Below are 16,087 nucleotides of genomic sequence, written 5' to 3' on the forward strand. Positions count from 1 at the left end.
GTGATGTCACGCCAAGCTAATATGGCAGCTGCTATCCTAAACAAACAGAGAGAGCTTCTAGAGCTGTTTACTCAAGTATAGTAAAGCATTCTGCAGAATGAATATAGCGTTCTAGCTTGCACTATTGTGGCTAATCTATTGGCAATAAACTGCTTCTGTAGCTTTCCTTCTTTAAACGGCTTGTTTGCAGGACAGTTAGTCTTCTTTATCCTCAACTGCAATGTAACAATAAAGCCTACAGAGCATTTAGAAGTAATGAATACATTGGAAAGGCTTTGAATAGTATCATTTATTTACAGCACACAACTCATGCCTATAGTTGATGGTCTTTGTTCTTTAAAAGGATAAAGCCACCAATGCTTCAACTGCAAGGCCTCAGCATGTTCTTATTGTCACCCTTTAAGGAACACAACATGGTGGTGGGGTCTTCACTCAGCAGGACACATCGTGAGCTCAACGCCCTTTGACTCGATGCAGGTCAAGGAGAATAAAAAGTCCATATAAAATAAGACAAGACAGCAAGAGATACGCAGCCAAGGATTCTGCCTCCCTGATACAGGAAGGACATGCAGGGAGGAAGTATGCGTTACACGCTTCCTGTGCTTCGCCCTACATTCTACATGGGAACATAGAAACACCAAGATTCCCCCAACTTGTATTCCTCAGATTGCACTCAGCTTGAACAACAAGCATCCCCAGACAGTCGGCAGGTGGCTAACTCCTTCCCATCTTGGCAATGAGTTCATCGCAAATCTTAGTCAGTTCTTCAACCTCTCTATTCTGCGATGGAAAGACAAAGAATACAGTTAGTAACTACAGTAAAACCCTCAGGACAAATTCAATATCCTCAGAGCAATAGAAGGAATAGTATTAATGTAATTGGGTTGTCCCGACCTTTTGCTCCAGGGTCCTTTCCAAAGCATCGACTCGGAGTTGCTCTTTCCTCAGGCTGGCTTGGTGGGCCACTTGCTCCTGTTGAGATTTACTGCGCAGCTGAGCTATTTCAGCATTGGCCCTACCAGAGAATCAAAGTATTAAATTAAAGGGACACTGTCATGGGGAAATTTTTTTTTCCAAAACGCATCAGTTAATAGTGCTGCTCCAGCAGAATTCTGCACTGAAATCCATTTCTCAAAAGAGCAAACAGATTTTTTTATATTTAATTTTGAAATCTGACATGGGCTAGACCTATTGTCAGTTTCCCAGCTGCCCCCAGTCATGTATCTTGTGCTCTGATAAACTTCAGTCACTCTTTACTGCTGTACTGCAAGTTGGAGTGATATCACCCCCCCCCCCTTTCCCTCCCAGCAGCCTAACAACAGAACAATGGGAAGGTAACCAGATAGCAGCTCCCTAACTCAAGATAACAGCTGCCTGGTAGATATAAGAACAGCACTCAAAAGTAAAATCCAGGTCCCACTGAGACACATTCAGTTACATTGAGTAGGTGAAAGAACATCCTGCCAGAAAGCAGTTCCATCCTATAGTGCTGGCTCTTTCTGAAAGCACATGACCAGGCATTACCTGAGATGCACCTACACACCAATATTACAACTAAAAAAGAAATCCGAAACTTCGTCACTTTCAGTCGCATACGCAGGAGCTCCGTACCGGCAAATGCCTCCAACTGCGCATGCGCCCTAAAATCACAAAGTTTCCGATTTCTTTTTTCGGAAACTTCGTGACTTTTGGCGCATGCACAGTAGATCCTTACTGGTAAATGCCTCCTACTGCGCATGCGCCACCAAACGCCCCTTAATACAGAAGAAGAACTCCGCTAGGGGGGGACCTAGAAGGAGGGGTAAGTAACAAGTTAGAGGCATTTGCCGGGAAGGAGGAGGGCCTATGCAGGGGGGGGGGGTGGAGGGATTTTTGCGCCTAGGTGTTGAATTTTCCTTTAAGGTGCAGGTATTGATGCTGGTTGCAGGTCTCATCTAAATTTCTTATTTTATATTGTCTATATTTTAGTCCTTTTAAAATTTTACAAAATTTGTTTCTGTCCCGCCCACTTTTGATGTCACTTCTGGTTTGCAGCAACATCACTTCCTGTTTTATGGTGGTCAGCGGGTCGGATTGTGGATAAGGCAGTTGCAGGTCCGGGTTGAGTAGCGGATGAAAGTGGGTAAAGTTACGGTTCGGGTCGCGGGCTGCGGGTTCGGGTCCGCGCAGGATCCGTTAGAATTGATACAATAGTTGCTAATACTCAACTAATGTATCAACGAAATGTTGCAAAATTGTAACAGTTTAGAGTCTGCACTTGAATTAGTGAGCTGCCAGACTGACAAACATTCAACTTTAAACTTAGATTTTGGGAAAACAGAAAGAAATAAATAATGGAAAGTAATTGAAAAAAGTCTTTATTTCTGGGGAACAATCTGAAAACAACTCAACTAAAAAAAGTGTTTGGAAGGTGAACAACCCCTATAAGGACAAGGTTTTGGATTTCAAATATTCTGTCACCAAAACTCAGGGACCTCCTCACCTGTCCAGCTTCTCCTCTGCGTGGATCTTAAGAGCGTGGTACCTCTGCTCTTCTTTCTTTACCCGCGCCAAGTATTCCTGCGCACATCTCTTCAGCACCTCCTCATTCTACCGAAACAAGACAGAGAGGTTGGTCAGTATGTATGCACTAATCCATTCCCTGGTTAATGTAAGCCTTGCTACTAGCAAAAGGAACTAGTGATGTGCGGGCCGGCTGTACCCTAGAGAAACACTGAGTTGAAAGGATCTCGATGCAAATAATGAGAGGTTGCTCTGGGACCACTTGCCTTTCTGAATCCCTCTAGAACCTCCTTCATCTTCTCATATCTGCGAAAGAGATCTGCCAGTGACTTCTCCACTGAGTTTAGGTCCGACAGAGCCTGTTCTTTCTCCAGGATTAACTGCTGCACTGTGTGATGTGACATCGACTTCTCCCTCTGCTCATCCTCTGTCCAAAAAAAACACAAACACATAAACTTAGTCCCAAATGTCACCAGCCACTTAATATAGGCCTGCTCTTCAAGGCCAACTAAAACCTAAGATTAATCTGTGGGAATCTGAACAGTATAAATGCACTATGATGATACCACTTTCTACATACAGCAGTCCTACAGGCTAAGCATTCTAAAGAATCTGAATATCTGGCACTTCTACTGTTACTATAGGCACCATCTCTCCCTACTATACCTGCTATCCCTCAGTCACACTCCCTTCCCAGAGACTATTATCCACTGTTACTATAGGCACCATCCCTCCCTACTATACCTGCTATCCCACAGTCACACTCCCTTCCCAGAGACTATTATCCCCACTGTTACTATAGGCACCATCTCTCCCTACTATACCTGCTATCCCACAGTCACACTCCCTTCCCAGAGACTATTATCCCACTGTTACTATAGGCACCATCTCTCCCTACTATACCTGCTATCCCACAGTCACACTCCCTTCCCAGAGACTATTATCCACTGTTACTATAGGCACCATCTCTCCCTACTATACCTGCTATCCCACAGTCCCTTCCCAGAGACTATTATCCACTGTTACTATAGACACCATCTCTCCCTACTATACCTGCTATCCCACAGTCACACTCCCTTCCCAGAGACTATTATCCACTGTTACTATAGACACCATCTCTCCCTACTATACCTGCTATCCCACAGTCACACTCCCTTCCCAGAGACTATTATCTACTGTTACTATAGGCACCATCTCTCCCTACTATACCTGCTATCCCACAGTCACACTCCCTTCCCAGAGACTATTATCCACTGTTACTATAGACACCATCTCTCCCTACTATACCTGCTATCCCACAGTCACATTCCCTTCCCAGAGACTATTATCCACTGTTACTATAGGCACCATCTCTCCCTACTATACCTGCTATCCCACAGTCACACTCCCTTCCCAGAGACTATTATCTACTGTTACTATAGGCACCATCTCTCCCTACTATACTGTACCTGCTATCCCACAGTCACACTCCCTTCCCAGAGACTATTATCCACTGTTACTATAGACACCATCTCTCCCTACTATACCTGCTATCCCACAGTCACATTCCCTTCCCAGAGACTATTATCCACTGTTACTATAGGCACCATCTCTCCCTACTATACCTGCTATCCCACAGTCACACTCCCTTCCCAGAGACTATTATCCACTGTTACTATAGGCATCATCTCTCCCTACTATACCTGCTATCCCACAGTCACACTCCCTTCCCAGAGACTATTATCCCACTGTTACTATAGACACCATCTCCCTACTATACCTGCTATCCCACAGTCACACTCCCTTTCCAAAGACTATTATCCACTGTTACTATAGACACAAATACAGAGGTTCAATTAAATTCAGCACAAGGATTCTTACCTGGGCTGCCTGATTGCAAGCAAAAAAGCAAAAAGCAGAAGATAAGCCAAAGCAAAATCAGAATAAGCAAAGCAGGATTGTTAAATCTGGAAAGGCTGGAGCAAAAGCAGTTAGGGAGAAGCAGCTAATAGCTAATAAAATTGGGTGATTTCATGTCAGTTGGAACAGGAAATATGTTGCCAATATGGCTAGAGGCTAGATAAGGGTGTGTCAGTGTATGAAGTGCCAGATACAATTAGGGGAGTATCTGGGTATGAGGTGCCAGATAGTTAGTCAGATATTGTACATCCAGTGGAAAGCCTGTCATTGAGTATGGGGTAAGAGATAATGATACCGGAGGAGTGATGTCAGAGGTACCAGATTCAGCCAGTGAAAGAAGCATATGTGTATGGGGAGCCAGAAACTGTCACATAAGTGTTAGTATCTAAAGCGCCAGCCAGCAGAGTAGATTTCAGTGCATGATGTGCCAGATACCGTTAGAGCGGGTGGTGTCAGTGTTTATAGTGCCAATTACTGCAATTAATCTTAATTAAAAGCCCTGCTGCTTTTACAACCGTTTACAATAAGTACATTCTGATCCATGCAATAATAAAGAAAACTAAATAACAGCAAAACCAGCCGCCCTCAGACATAAGCTGAAATATACAACTTGCTCTTATCTAAAAGGGTCAATAAAACAAAGCTTAGTTGCCCAACAGACTGCAGGGACTGGAGACTCCAGTTTAACTCTGTCCCTGATTGGGTACAGGTAAGGAAGGTGACTGGTGATTCACGTATTTTGATTGAGCTGTCTGCCCTTAACAGAGGTTAAACCTAACAGGCAGGCTAAGGACCTTGGTACTGACTAAGCAAAACACTGAAGCATAACATGGAATCCAAGTCACAAGCCATGTTGCAAAGGAAAAGTCATCAATAGATCTTGGGCAATAAATGTGGCCAAATATAGCGTACAAACGATTTGTTAAAGGGGTGGTTCACCTTTAAATTAACTTTAAGTATGTTATAGAATGGCCAATTCTGAGCAACTTTTCAACTGGCCTTCATTATTTATTTATTTTTTTTATAGTTTTTTTTAATTATTTGCCTTTTTCTTCTGATACTTTCCAGCTTTCAAATGGGGGTTACTGACCCCATCTAAAAACAAATGCTCTGCAAAGCTTCACATGTATTGTTATTGCACTTTTTAATTACTCATCTTTTTATTCAGGCCTCCCCTATTCATATTCCAGTCTCTTATTCAAATCAGTGCATGGTTGCTAGGGTAATTTGACTCTAGCAACCAGGTGGCTGAAATTGCAAACTGGAGAGCTGCTAAATAAAAAGCTAAATAACTCAAAAACCACAAATAATAAAATATTAAAACCAATTGCAAATTGTCTCAGTATATCGCTCTCTACATCATACATTAAATGATAAATTATTCCTATGTTTTATTTGAAAAATACTGTACATTTGAGTTATTTTGGCATTTAGTAGGCAAAAGGTTCTTACCGATCATTTGTGCTATTGTTTTCTCATACTCTGCAACAATCTTCCTGCACAAAAAGAAGAAAAAAAGAATATTGAATTATTACAGTATATAGAATATCTTATGTGGTTAGTTCCTTGCATTGTGTAATGTGCACAGGGGACAGTTCCTCCAGGCTCAATAATGGAGAGAGTCCCAACAGACCATTTTTTTTACAAGCATAAAGTTATAATTAATTGCATTTCAAAATTAGGGTTCAAATCTTTCAAGAAGGATTCGGGATTCTGCAGAATTCCAAAATAGTGGATTCAGTGCATTAGAGAGAAAATGCTTCCTGGCAGGCTGCTGTTTTTCCTTCTTAATGTAACTGAAGGAGTCTCAGTGGGACATGGGTTTTTACTATTGAGTTTTATTCTTATATCTACCCAGGCAATATTGTGTTAGGGAGCTGCTATCTGGTTACCTTCCCATTGTTCTTTTGTTTGGCTGCTGGGGGGGAAAAGGGGGGGGGGCAATATCACTCCAACTTGCAGTACAGCAGTAAAGAGTGGCTGAAGTTTATCAGACCACAAGTCACATGACTTGGGGCAGCTGGGAAATTGACAATATGTCTAGCCCTATGTCAGATTTCAAAATCGAATATAAAAAAATCTGCTCTTTTGAGAAATGGATTTCAGTGCAGAATTCTGCTGGAGCAGCACTATTAACCGATTCATTTTGAAAAAAATGTTTTTTCCCATGACAGTATCCCTTTAAGGGGGATCCAACCAAATGGGTGACTTAAACCTAAAAAAATCTAAAGTCAGTTTGTGACAAAGCACTCCAAAAAAAAGTTGTACTTCCCAAGGAAGTATTTGGTTTAGGTTTGGATATTACTGCACTGGCTCTCTGTTTTATTTTTTTTATTATTTTAAACATGGCTGTGCCTCCCTCTGTACAAAAGCCAGTGTTATACTGAGCTAGTGGAAGTGCAGTTTCAGCATTGCCATATGGAGAGCTAATGAGTGGGATTTACATTATTTATTAGGTAGAAAATGCAGGATTAGTCCGTCTAAAGAAGAGGATTGTCAGCTGGAGTCACAGTCAGATCAAGCTTTGTGACCTTGCGGCTGATGGGCAAATCCATTTATAGGAACTGCACTTGCTTCCAGTACGGCTAATAACCAACCTGCAATGGCCATTATAGAATGAAGTCATCTCACCTCATCTCCACCACCTCGCAGTGGCACTCCTCATACTTCTTCTTCCAATCAGACACCTCCATCTCCTTGGCTGCAATCTGAACGGATACAGGAGACATTTGAAATGAGGGGAGACGCTGATATAGCCCCCTTAGCTTATAACAAGAATATAAATATAGGGAATAACAGTGGACTTTTTCATAGTTCCAAAAATATGTTTATTACCCTAATAAACAGGTTTTGTAATATTTCATTTTGAAACGTGACATGGGGCTAAACATATTGTCAGTTTCCTAGATGCCCCCAGTCATGTGACTTGTGCTCTGATAAACGTTGTCACTCTTTACTCCTGTACTGCAAGTTGGAGTGATATCAACCCCCTCCCTTTCCCCTCCCCCCCGCCCCAGCATCCTAACAATAGAACAATCAATAGTAACCACAATAACAAATTTAAGTGATAACAACAGAACAATAGGATGGTAACCAGATAGCAGCTCCCTAACACAACATAACAGATCCCTGGTAGATCTAAGAACAACAATTAATAGTAAAATCCAGGTCCCACTGTGACACATTCAGTTACATTGAGTAGGAGAAACAACAGCCTGTCAGAAATCAGTTCCATCCTAAAGTGCTGCCTCTTTCTGAAATCACATGACCAGGCAAAATGACCTGAGATGCACCTACACACCAATATTACAACTAAAGAAATTTTATATTGTAGAGTGAATTATTTGCAGTGTAAACAGTGTAATTTAAAAATAAAAACTACCCCATAAAAATCATGACAGAATGAGATTATTCAGTACACTTGTTTTTGGATAGTTAGAAAGAAAGACTGTTTCCCATTACTATTGTACTGAGAATGTATCAAATTGTAACACTTCAGATTCTGCACCTGAATTACTGAACTGCCAGACTGAAACACCAGACACTAGGGTCCTGCGTGGAACCAGTTTCTAAAACCTGGACCCGACAAGAACCCGCAGCCTGCGACCCGAACCGCAACCCGCATATTTACCCACTTTGAATGTTTAAAATAATCAAAATGTGGGTGTATATGTAATGATAATCTTTATACAGTATATATATTGTAACATTATCAGCTATCAACAGGATAGTGACACCTAATGGTTGTATTGTGTATTTGCAATCAGTGTTTCCAGACATATGGTGTAACAGTGACACCCTGTGGTACTATTCTGTGCATAACCAATATAATAGAATGGAAAGTTCCCTTAAAGGGATTCTGTCATGATTTTTATGGTGTCATTTTTATTTCTAAGTTATACTGTTTACACTGCAAATAATTCACTCTGCCATGCAACATTTCATTCCTGAACCAGCAAGTGTAATTTAGTTGTAATATTGGTGTGTAGGTGCATCTCAGGTCATTTTGACTGGTCATGTGCTTTCAGAAAGAGCCAGAACCTTAGGATGGAACTGCTTTCTGGCAGGCTGTTGTTTCTCCGACTCAATGTAACTGAATGTGTCGCAGTGGGACCTGGATTTTACTATTAAGTGCTGTTCTTAGATCTACCAGGCAGCTGTTATCTTCTGTCAGGGAGCTGCTATCTGGTTACCTTCCCATTGTTCTGTAGTTATCACTTAAATTTGCAATACAGCAGCAAAGAGTGACTGAACAAGTCACATGACCTGGGGCAGCTGGGAAACTCACAATATGTCTAGCCCCATGTCAGATTTAAAAATGAAATATAAAAAAATCTGTTTGCTGTTTTGAGAAATGGATTTCAGTGCAGAATGTTGCCGGAGCAGTACCATTAACTGATGCGTTTTCCCATGACAGTATCCCTTTAATGATGTATCAGCAGTTTTATCCTTGGTTGCACATGGCCATTTATACTAAACTGACAGTCAGAAGAGTAAGCAGTGACTATACCAACAGGAGATGAAACCTCCAGTTAAGAGTAGAAAAGATAGACAAAAGGAATAGTAAGGCATTAAGTTACCTCTTCCCTGGCTATCTGGAGAGCAGTGTCAACATCTGACTGCTGGTAAGGATGCAAGAGGGCACTGCTTCCGGTTTCCATGGGTACAGTGCGGGAGTAGAGAGAGTTGTGAGAAAGGACAACATCCGTAGGGTCAATTCCCACACACTGCAAGTGAGATGAGAGTGAGACACCGTTACAACTATCCCGACAATCCAGCTCTGAAGTTTCCAAAAGCAGGAGCTACAGTTTAAGGAGGAGAAGTGCAGAAGTCAGGCAGGTAAATGCAGGTTTAGTCCAGTAAGAGGGCACAGAACACACACACACACATGCTGGGAGGCCTCACCTATTTAATAGGCTGCACCATGGCAAAATCACATGCTTCAACAAAGTGCAGCTCTGCAACCTAAAAGTCACCCTGGCCTCTTCGCAATAAGTGAGACAAGTCCAGAGAAACCAGGCTGCTTATCAGCTGCAACCCTATTCTGTGTGTACAAGTGTTACTAATTAAAGGGGAAGTAAAGAATAGAATAAGACTAGAAATGCTGTATTTTGTTTACTAAACATGAACTTACTGCAGCACAAGCCTAATCAAACAAATGATTTATGCCTTCAAAGTTGGCCACAGGGGGTCACCATCTTGTAACTTTGTTATACATCTTTGCAAGACCAAGACTGTGCACATGCTCAGCCAGCATGATATGGGCTTAGTATGACTTGGCACTAAGTTATCAAGGCATCAGAGCGGCACGGGGCAAAACCGTGGCAAAGGGGAAGGCACACGCCACAGACGGATGCAGGGATTGGTCATTGCACACGCGTCCCAGATACCTCAGGATGCTGAGAGCTCAATGAGACCTGGGATATGTGTTTGGCTAACGTCAGAGCCTCAATTCGCATGGCTGCAAACTCTAACTCCTCCTGTGTCAGAAGAGGATAAGTCGGAAAGAAGAGGGGTTCAACATATTAATCCCCAATTAGCTCAAGGACAGACAGGAAAGCAGTGGTAAGGAAGGAAACCAGAATAAAGACAGACAGGAGGGCTCATTTACAAAGGCAATACAAGGTGCAAAACGCACAATTCGGGTGCAAATTGTCATGGTGTTTTGTTTTTTTAACCACTGCTTCGAACTGAGCATTGGAACGAGTGGCAAAGTTAGCCCACTCCTACACCAGAAATTGGAGGTCGCGCGTATGTGCACAATATGATGTCACCTAAGATTTTGCTTCGGTTGCAAGTGCAGGCTAAAGGGGTGCATCAGTTGCAACAAGTCGTAACAAGCACTTGTGAGAATAGTGTCAGGGTGAGCTCAATTTTGTGCTCCTTTTAATGCTTCACACTTGACTTTGCGTATCAGCCAGAGGAAGTACAAACATAGAGACAAGCATTTAGGGAACAAATGAAGCAATATACAGACATTATGTGTCAACAAAGAGACGGATACAAAAGGTGAAGCTATGTTGTTCCCAGACAAACCTGTAGTTTCTGTGCAAACGCCTGTGGGTTTTTTTCAGCTAAATCGGGTTCCAGATAACTGAGCTGGTCACAGAGAGCTGCTTGCTGGGAAATCCGAGACAACAGGGTCTCAGCAGCTACATAGGCATCTTCAGGAGAGCCCTGTAAGCACGATGGAGATAGAGGGATTTAAGCCCTGGCAGATATGGCTGAAACAACAGCTAAATAACGACAGAAAACAGCTTCATTTGGTAATATCCCAGTCTATGCAGGTGGAGTACCACTTATTGTGTACACTATATAGTAACACATATGTTGTGCTTATATTGGTGCCCCCTTTAAAGGGTCACAACTAGCCCACAGGGGATTTGTAGGATAGTCCCTGCAATAGACTACATCCTCACACTGTGGACTACACATACTGTATATTATATATGTAATAATACTGGGTACATGACTCAAAGAAGGTTGGTCTGTAGACATGGGCTCATGGGAAAAAATCTGAGCATTAAAGCAACAGTTCAGTATAAAAATAAAACCTAGGTAAATAGATAGGCTGTGCAAAATAAAAAAAATGTTTCTAATATAGTTAGTTAGCCAAAAATGTAATGTATAAAGGCTGGAACATAATAGCCACAATACTACTTCCTGCTTTTCAGCTCTCTAACTCTGAGTTAGTCAGTGACTATAAGGGGGGTCACATGGGACATAACTGTTCAGTGAGTTTGTAATTGATCCTCAGCATTCAGCTCAAATTCAAAAGCAACAGTTTTTCCACATGTGCCCCCATCAAGTCACTGATTGGTTACTGCCTGGTAACCAATCAGTGGAAACCAAGAGAGCTGCAAAGCAGGAAGTAGTGTTCTGGCTATTATGTTACACATCCAGTCACTCCAGCCTTTATACATTACATTTTTGGCTGACTAACTATATTAGAAACATTTTTTTATGCACAGCCTGTCTATTTACCCAGTTTTTATTTTTATACTGAACTGTTCCTTTAACCCTTGCACTCATGCACTAAGTGTTTGTCATATGGGAAGACTTGATCCTCACCAACTCCATCTTTCCACATCCGAGTCCCCCATTCTCCTCATCTCTCTGCCGGGGCCTCTCCAGGGGTTGCCGTATAGAGTCCTGCATGATGGGGGGAGACCTTGTGCAAAGAGGGGGCTCCAGACCATCAAAAGTAGATCTGTGTGATGGTAACAGGCAGAGAGTAAATATAGTACAGGTACAACTCGCAGGGATAAACACAATCTACTTGTGGTGTTATACTTTCTAAACAGCTTGTGGTGTTAGAGTTGCTTACTGTTGTGTAATGGCTGCATGAGCCTGCTAATAAAGCACTGTTTTACTCTACTTATCCTCGGCTAACAAAACATAACATTACTCACACTGGCATTGTAGTTCATTTCATGTTTTCCCTAGCAATGAATTCTAATCAGTACACAGTCATTTTTACAGCTATTCCCACAATTATACTAAACGCTGCTATACAGTAGGAAGAGTAGATAGGAAACTATAAGTCCACTCCCTTACAATAACACTGCTATACAATAAGTACTGTATGTTGTTCAAATGGTCCCTTCCTTACATTCACTGTTATACAGCAGATACAGTCCAGTACATATTGATCCAACCCTTTCAGTTACACAGTATATACAATACATTATACACTGATTCAACCCTTACATTCAGTTACACAGTAGTACCGAGGACTGCCATCATAAATCGCAGGGCCCCATACAACAAAATTCCCTGGGCTGCACCCACCGCAAGCCCCACCTACAGGTCCGCCCTCTCCACCCCACAGGTCCGCCCCCCACCACACAGTAATAAAACAAAAAAAATATTGGTGGCTAGGGTTCCCACATGTTATTAAAAAATAAAAAGATATTGGTGGTCAGGGCCCCCCATAAAAAAAAATTTGTGGCCAGGGCCTCCCCATTAAAAAATATTGGTGGCTAGGACCCCACATGAGGAAAAAAAAATTGGTGGCCAAAATTGGTGGTCAGGCCTCCCCCCCCCCACATTATGAGAAAATTGGTGGCCAGGGCCCCTTAAACGTCCATGCCTTCCCGAAGTCAGCAGCTCTCAGAATGATGGGGGGCCTGGGTAGTCAAGTAAGTGTGTCGTAGCAGGGCCCCCCTTACCCTCGGGACCCCCTACAACTCTCCCCCTGTCCCCCCCTGATGGCTGCCCTGGTAGTACCAAAACATTACACTCTGATTCCACCCTTAGTTTTAGTTATACAGTATGTACAGTCCATTATACACGATTCCTCCCTTACATTCAGTAACACAGTAAAGAGTCCTGCGCGGGTCCATTTCTTGGAACCCGTACCCGCAACCTGCAATCCGCAACCCGGACTAGCAAACCCGCATTCTTACCAGCTTTGACCCGCTACCCGACAAGCAAGTACCTTATCCCGCGACCCGCTGACCATCAAGAATCAGGGAGTGCGGTTATTGTAAACTGGAAGTGCCATCATCGGAAGTAGACGTGATCAGAAAAAAGTAAAAATCGCTACTGAGAAGACCCGTGGCCCGACCCGCAACCCGCAGAACCGCGACCTGCATCTATAACTGCACCCGAACTTCTACCCGCAACCCGTAGGGTACCGCAGGTTTTTGCAGGTAACCCATGGGTACCCGACCCGCTGCAGGACAATGCATTATAGACTGATTCCTGGGAATAGCACATTACTGATCCTACACAATATTTACAATTGCATAAACTAGGTACAGAACATGATGTGATTGATCTCGTCCACACACACTAATGCTATACAGGAGGGTTAGATTTAGCAAGAGAGAAGTCACAGTATAATAATGATATATCTCCCTGGTTCCACATACCCTGTTCCTGGAGTGCTTGTCTCTGAGAATTTGGAAGGCGTTTTCCCTGGACTTTCCTGAGAGCCCTCGAAGATCAGGTACAGGGACTGGGTTTGGGGCACATCCTGGAGCTGGGGTGGGAGGTACAAGCGGAGAGTTACTCTTTTTTTTTTGCATGGCATGCTCCCATGAGCAAATTTTTTATACAAATGTATTTATTTGCATAATCCGACGACAGATGTAAACGCGCAACCCGATTAATAATGCAAGTTTATTTTAAATGAAAGAGACGTGGTACTAGAGACTATGAAGCTATAGTTACAAAGTTATATCTGATGGGGGAAATAGCAAATTAATCTCTGTCCTCCCCTAAAATAATAGGTTTACAGGCCTCTGGGCAGATATATCCAACCTGTGGTCCTTCTGCTGCTTTGGTTACCCATAATGCTCAGCCAGCAGGGGCGTAACTACAGAGGAAGCCGACCCTGCGTTTGCTGGGGGTCCCAGGAAGAATAGGGGGGTCCCATGAGGCCCATATAAAGAGCAATTTCAACATATATTGGTAAAACAGGTAGGAATGCACCAAATCCAGGATTCGGTTCGGTATTGGCCAGGAAGGCCATTTTCAGCAGGATTCAGATTCGGCCGAATCCTTGTGCCTAGCTGAACCGAATCCGAATCCTTAAAATCATGTGACTTTTCATCACAAAACAAGGAATAAAAAATGTTTTTGCCAGCGGCTCTATTTTTCCCTCCCCCTCACTGGTTTGCATATGCAAATTAGGGTTCGGATTCAGTTCGGTATTTGGTCGAATCTTTCACGAAGGATTCGGGGGGTTCGGCCGAATCCAAAAAAGTGGATTCTGTGCATCCCTAAAAACAGGACAACCTCTGGATATTTTTGGGGCCCTAAAATTAATTTGCTGTGGGGCCAGTAACATCTAGTTATGCCACTGCAGCCAGCCACTGAGACAGGTATTTTTGGCTAAAATTAAAAAACTGTAGTATTCATAATCTAATTATGACTTTTTTGTGTCAAAATGATCAAATATCAAACCAAACCACTACAGCCAGTGTCTTAATTTCGTCCTATAAGTTATTCTCATTTAAAGGAACGTTATCTTCTAAAATAAGTGCAATGCATTGTGTGTAACCTTATAGAAGGGTCAGGCTCACTCCACCCCCTTGGGGACTTACTATGGTTTCTTTGCACTTATGTCTGCCATCTGGGCCTATACGCTGGACTTACCGGGGAGCAACTTCCAGTCTTCTCCATGTATTCAATGTTATAGGACTTTCCAAACTCAGTTTCTGGAAATAAAAGAGAGGCTTTAGAAAATGTAAGATGAAGCTGGGAAAAAATCCACATTATGGTGGTGATACAGCAGTTCATTTTGGTGACAGCACTAAAACCATTGCAATCTATAGCATGGTTCATGGGCAATACCGAATATAGGATCAATATCTGTCCATGGTAAGGTGTCAAATCCCGGCTGTTGCTAAATCATAACTCCCAGCATTCCCCAACATCCTAAAACCACTAAGAGATACTGGGATCTGTAATTCAAAATCAAATAAAGAGCAGTTGGTTGGATCAGGTCTCTAGTGGCTCATTAGCTTTTCTTTCTAATTATCTAAAACATTAAAGGAGAAGGAAAGCTACGGAGGCATTTTATTGCCAATAGCATGGCTGCAATAGTGCAAGATAGAATGCTATATTTAGTATGTAGAACGTTTTACCATACCTGAGTAAAAAGCTCTAGAAGCTGCCATATTAGCTTGTTGTGACATCACTTCCTGCCTGAGTCTCTCCCTGCTCACTTATAGCTCTGGGCTCAGATTACAGCAGGGAGGGGAGGAGGGAGAGAGAAGCAAACTGAGCATGCTCAAGCCCTAGCCCTGGAGGTTTAAGCTGAAATCAGGAAGTCTGATACAGAAGCCCATGAGTACACAATAGAAGGAAAGAAATGTGCTGTTTCTTATGACAGGACTCAGAGCAGCATTACTTTGAGGGTTTACTGGTATATTTATATAGACCTTTCTGATAAGGCTTACTTAGTTTTAACCTTTCCTTCTCCTTTAAGGGGCAGATTCATTACGGGTCGAATTGAAAATTCAAATTCGAATTGTCAAAAAAAATCTATGGCCAAAACAGTCAAATTCAGCTAGGGAATTATCCAAACTCGATTCGAGTTTTTTTTTTAAAAAAAAATTTAATATGATTTTTGAGATTTATCATACTCTGGTCCTTTAAGAATTCGAATTTGACTATTCGCCACCTGAAACCTGCCGAATTACTGTATAACTCGATGGGAGAGGTACAGAGATCAATTTTGAGTTGTTTGCAGCCTTCCTGACATTCAAGTTTTGAATCTGAAATCGAGTTTTTAAAATCCTAATCAAATTCGATTCCAGTTTTCGGGTCGATTCCATTCATCCGAGTTTAAAAATTCCGATTTTTTTTTTTTTTTTTTATAAATTTCGATTGGTTGAATTTGGATTTATGGGAGTTTAGGGGAGTATTTAAAAACTTACATGAATTCGAAATTGCACCCTTGATAAATGTGACTCCAAGGGGCAGAATTTTTTTCATGGTTAAAACTTGTCAAATTCGACTAGGGAATTTGATTAGGATTTTAAAAATTCAGATTTGATTTTCGAGATTTATCATACTCTGGTCCTTTAAGAATTTGAATTTGACTATTCGCCACCTAAAACCTTCCCAATTACTGTATAAGTCAATGGGAGAGGTTCAGTGACCAATTAGGAGTTGTTTGTAGCCTTCCTGACATTCGAGTTTTTTTTTCAGAGAAAAAACTCGAATCGAGTTT

At 42.1% G+C, this 16,087-nt stretch overlaps 1 protein-coding gene across 7 annotated transcripts in view; it reads right to left on the minus strand.

Annotated features, from left to right (window-relative positions):
- Nucleotides 1–271: 271 nt before the first annotated feature.
- The window catches only part of tacc2.S (transforming, acidic coiled-coil containing protein 2 S homeolog), a 52,869-nt gene continuing 37,053 nt past the window's right edge, over nucleotides 272–16,087 (minus strand). For 2 of the 7 annotated variants that reach the window (XM_041570874.1, XM_041570879.1), the window contains exons 6-18: nucleotides 14,506–14,567; nucleotides 13,278–13,387; nucleotides 11,473–11,611; nucleotides 10,438–10,578; nucleotides 9,792–9,881; nucleotides 8,982–9,128; nucleotides 7,033–7,109; nucleotides 5,854–5,897; nucleotides 4,363–4,371; nucleotides 2,769–2,929; nucleotides 2,483–2,589; nucleotides 895–1,015; nucleotides 272–780 (exon numbers count right to left, since the gene is read on the minus strand). In XM_041570874.1, coding sequence (XP_041426808.1) covers nucleotides 715–780; nucleotides 895–1,015; nucleotides 2,483–2,589; nucleotides 2,769–2,929; nucleotides 4,363–4,371; nucleotides 5,854–5,897; nucleotides 7,033–7,109; nucleotides 8,982–9,128; nucleotides 9,792–9,881; nucleotides 10,438–10,578; nucleotides 11,473–11,611; nucleotides 13,278–13,387; nucleotides 14,506–14,567 — 1,274 coding nt within the window. In that variant the 3' untranslated portion in view covers nucleotides 272–714. Of the gene's footprint in view, nucleotides 781–894; nucleotides 1,016–2,482; nucleotides 2,590–2,768; nucleotides 2,930–4,362; nucleotides 4,372–5,853; nucleotides 5,898–7,032; nucleotides 7,110–8,981; nucleotides 9,204–9,791; nucleotides 9,882–10,437; nucleotides 10,579–11,472; nucleotides 11,612–13,277; nucleotides 13,388–14,505; nucleotides 14,568–16,087 lie in introns of all 7 variants that reach the window. The other 5 variants (XM_041570876.1, XM_018227334.2, XM_041570877.1 and 2 more) reach the window with 4 other exon arrangements.

This window comes from Xenopus laevis, chromosome 7S (assembly GCF_017654675.1).
Source record: "Xenopus laevis strain J_2021 chromosome 7S, Xenopus_laevis_v10.1, whole genome shotgun sequence".
NCBI classification, from domain to species: domain Eukaryota; kingdom Metazoa; phylum Chordata; class Amphibia; order Anura; family Pipidae; genus Xenopus; species Xenopus laevis.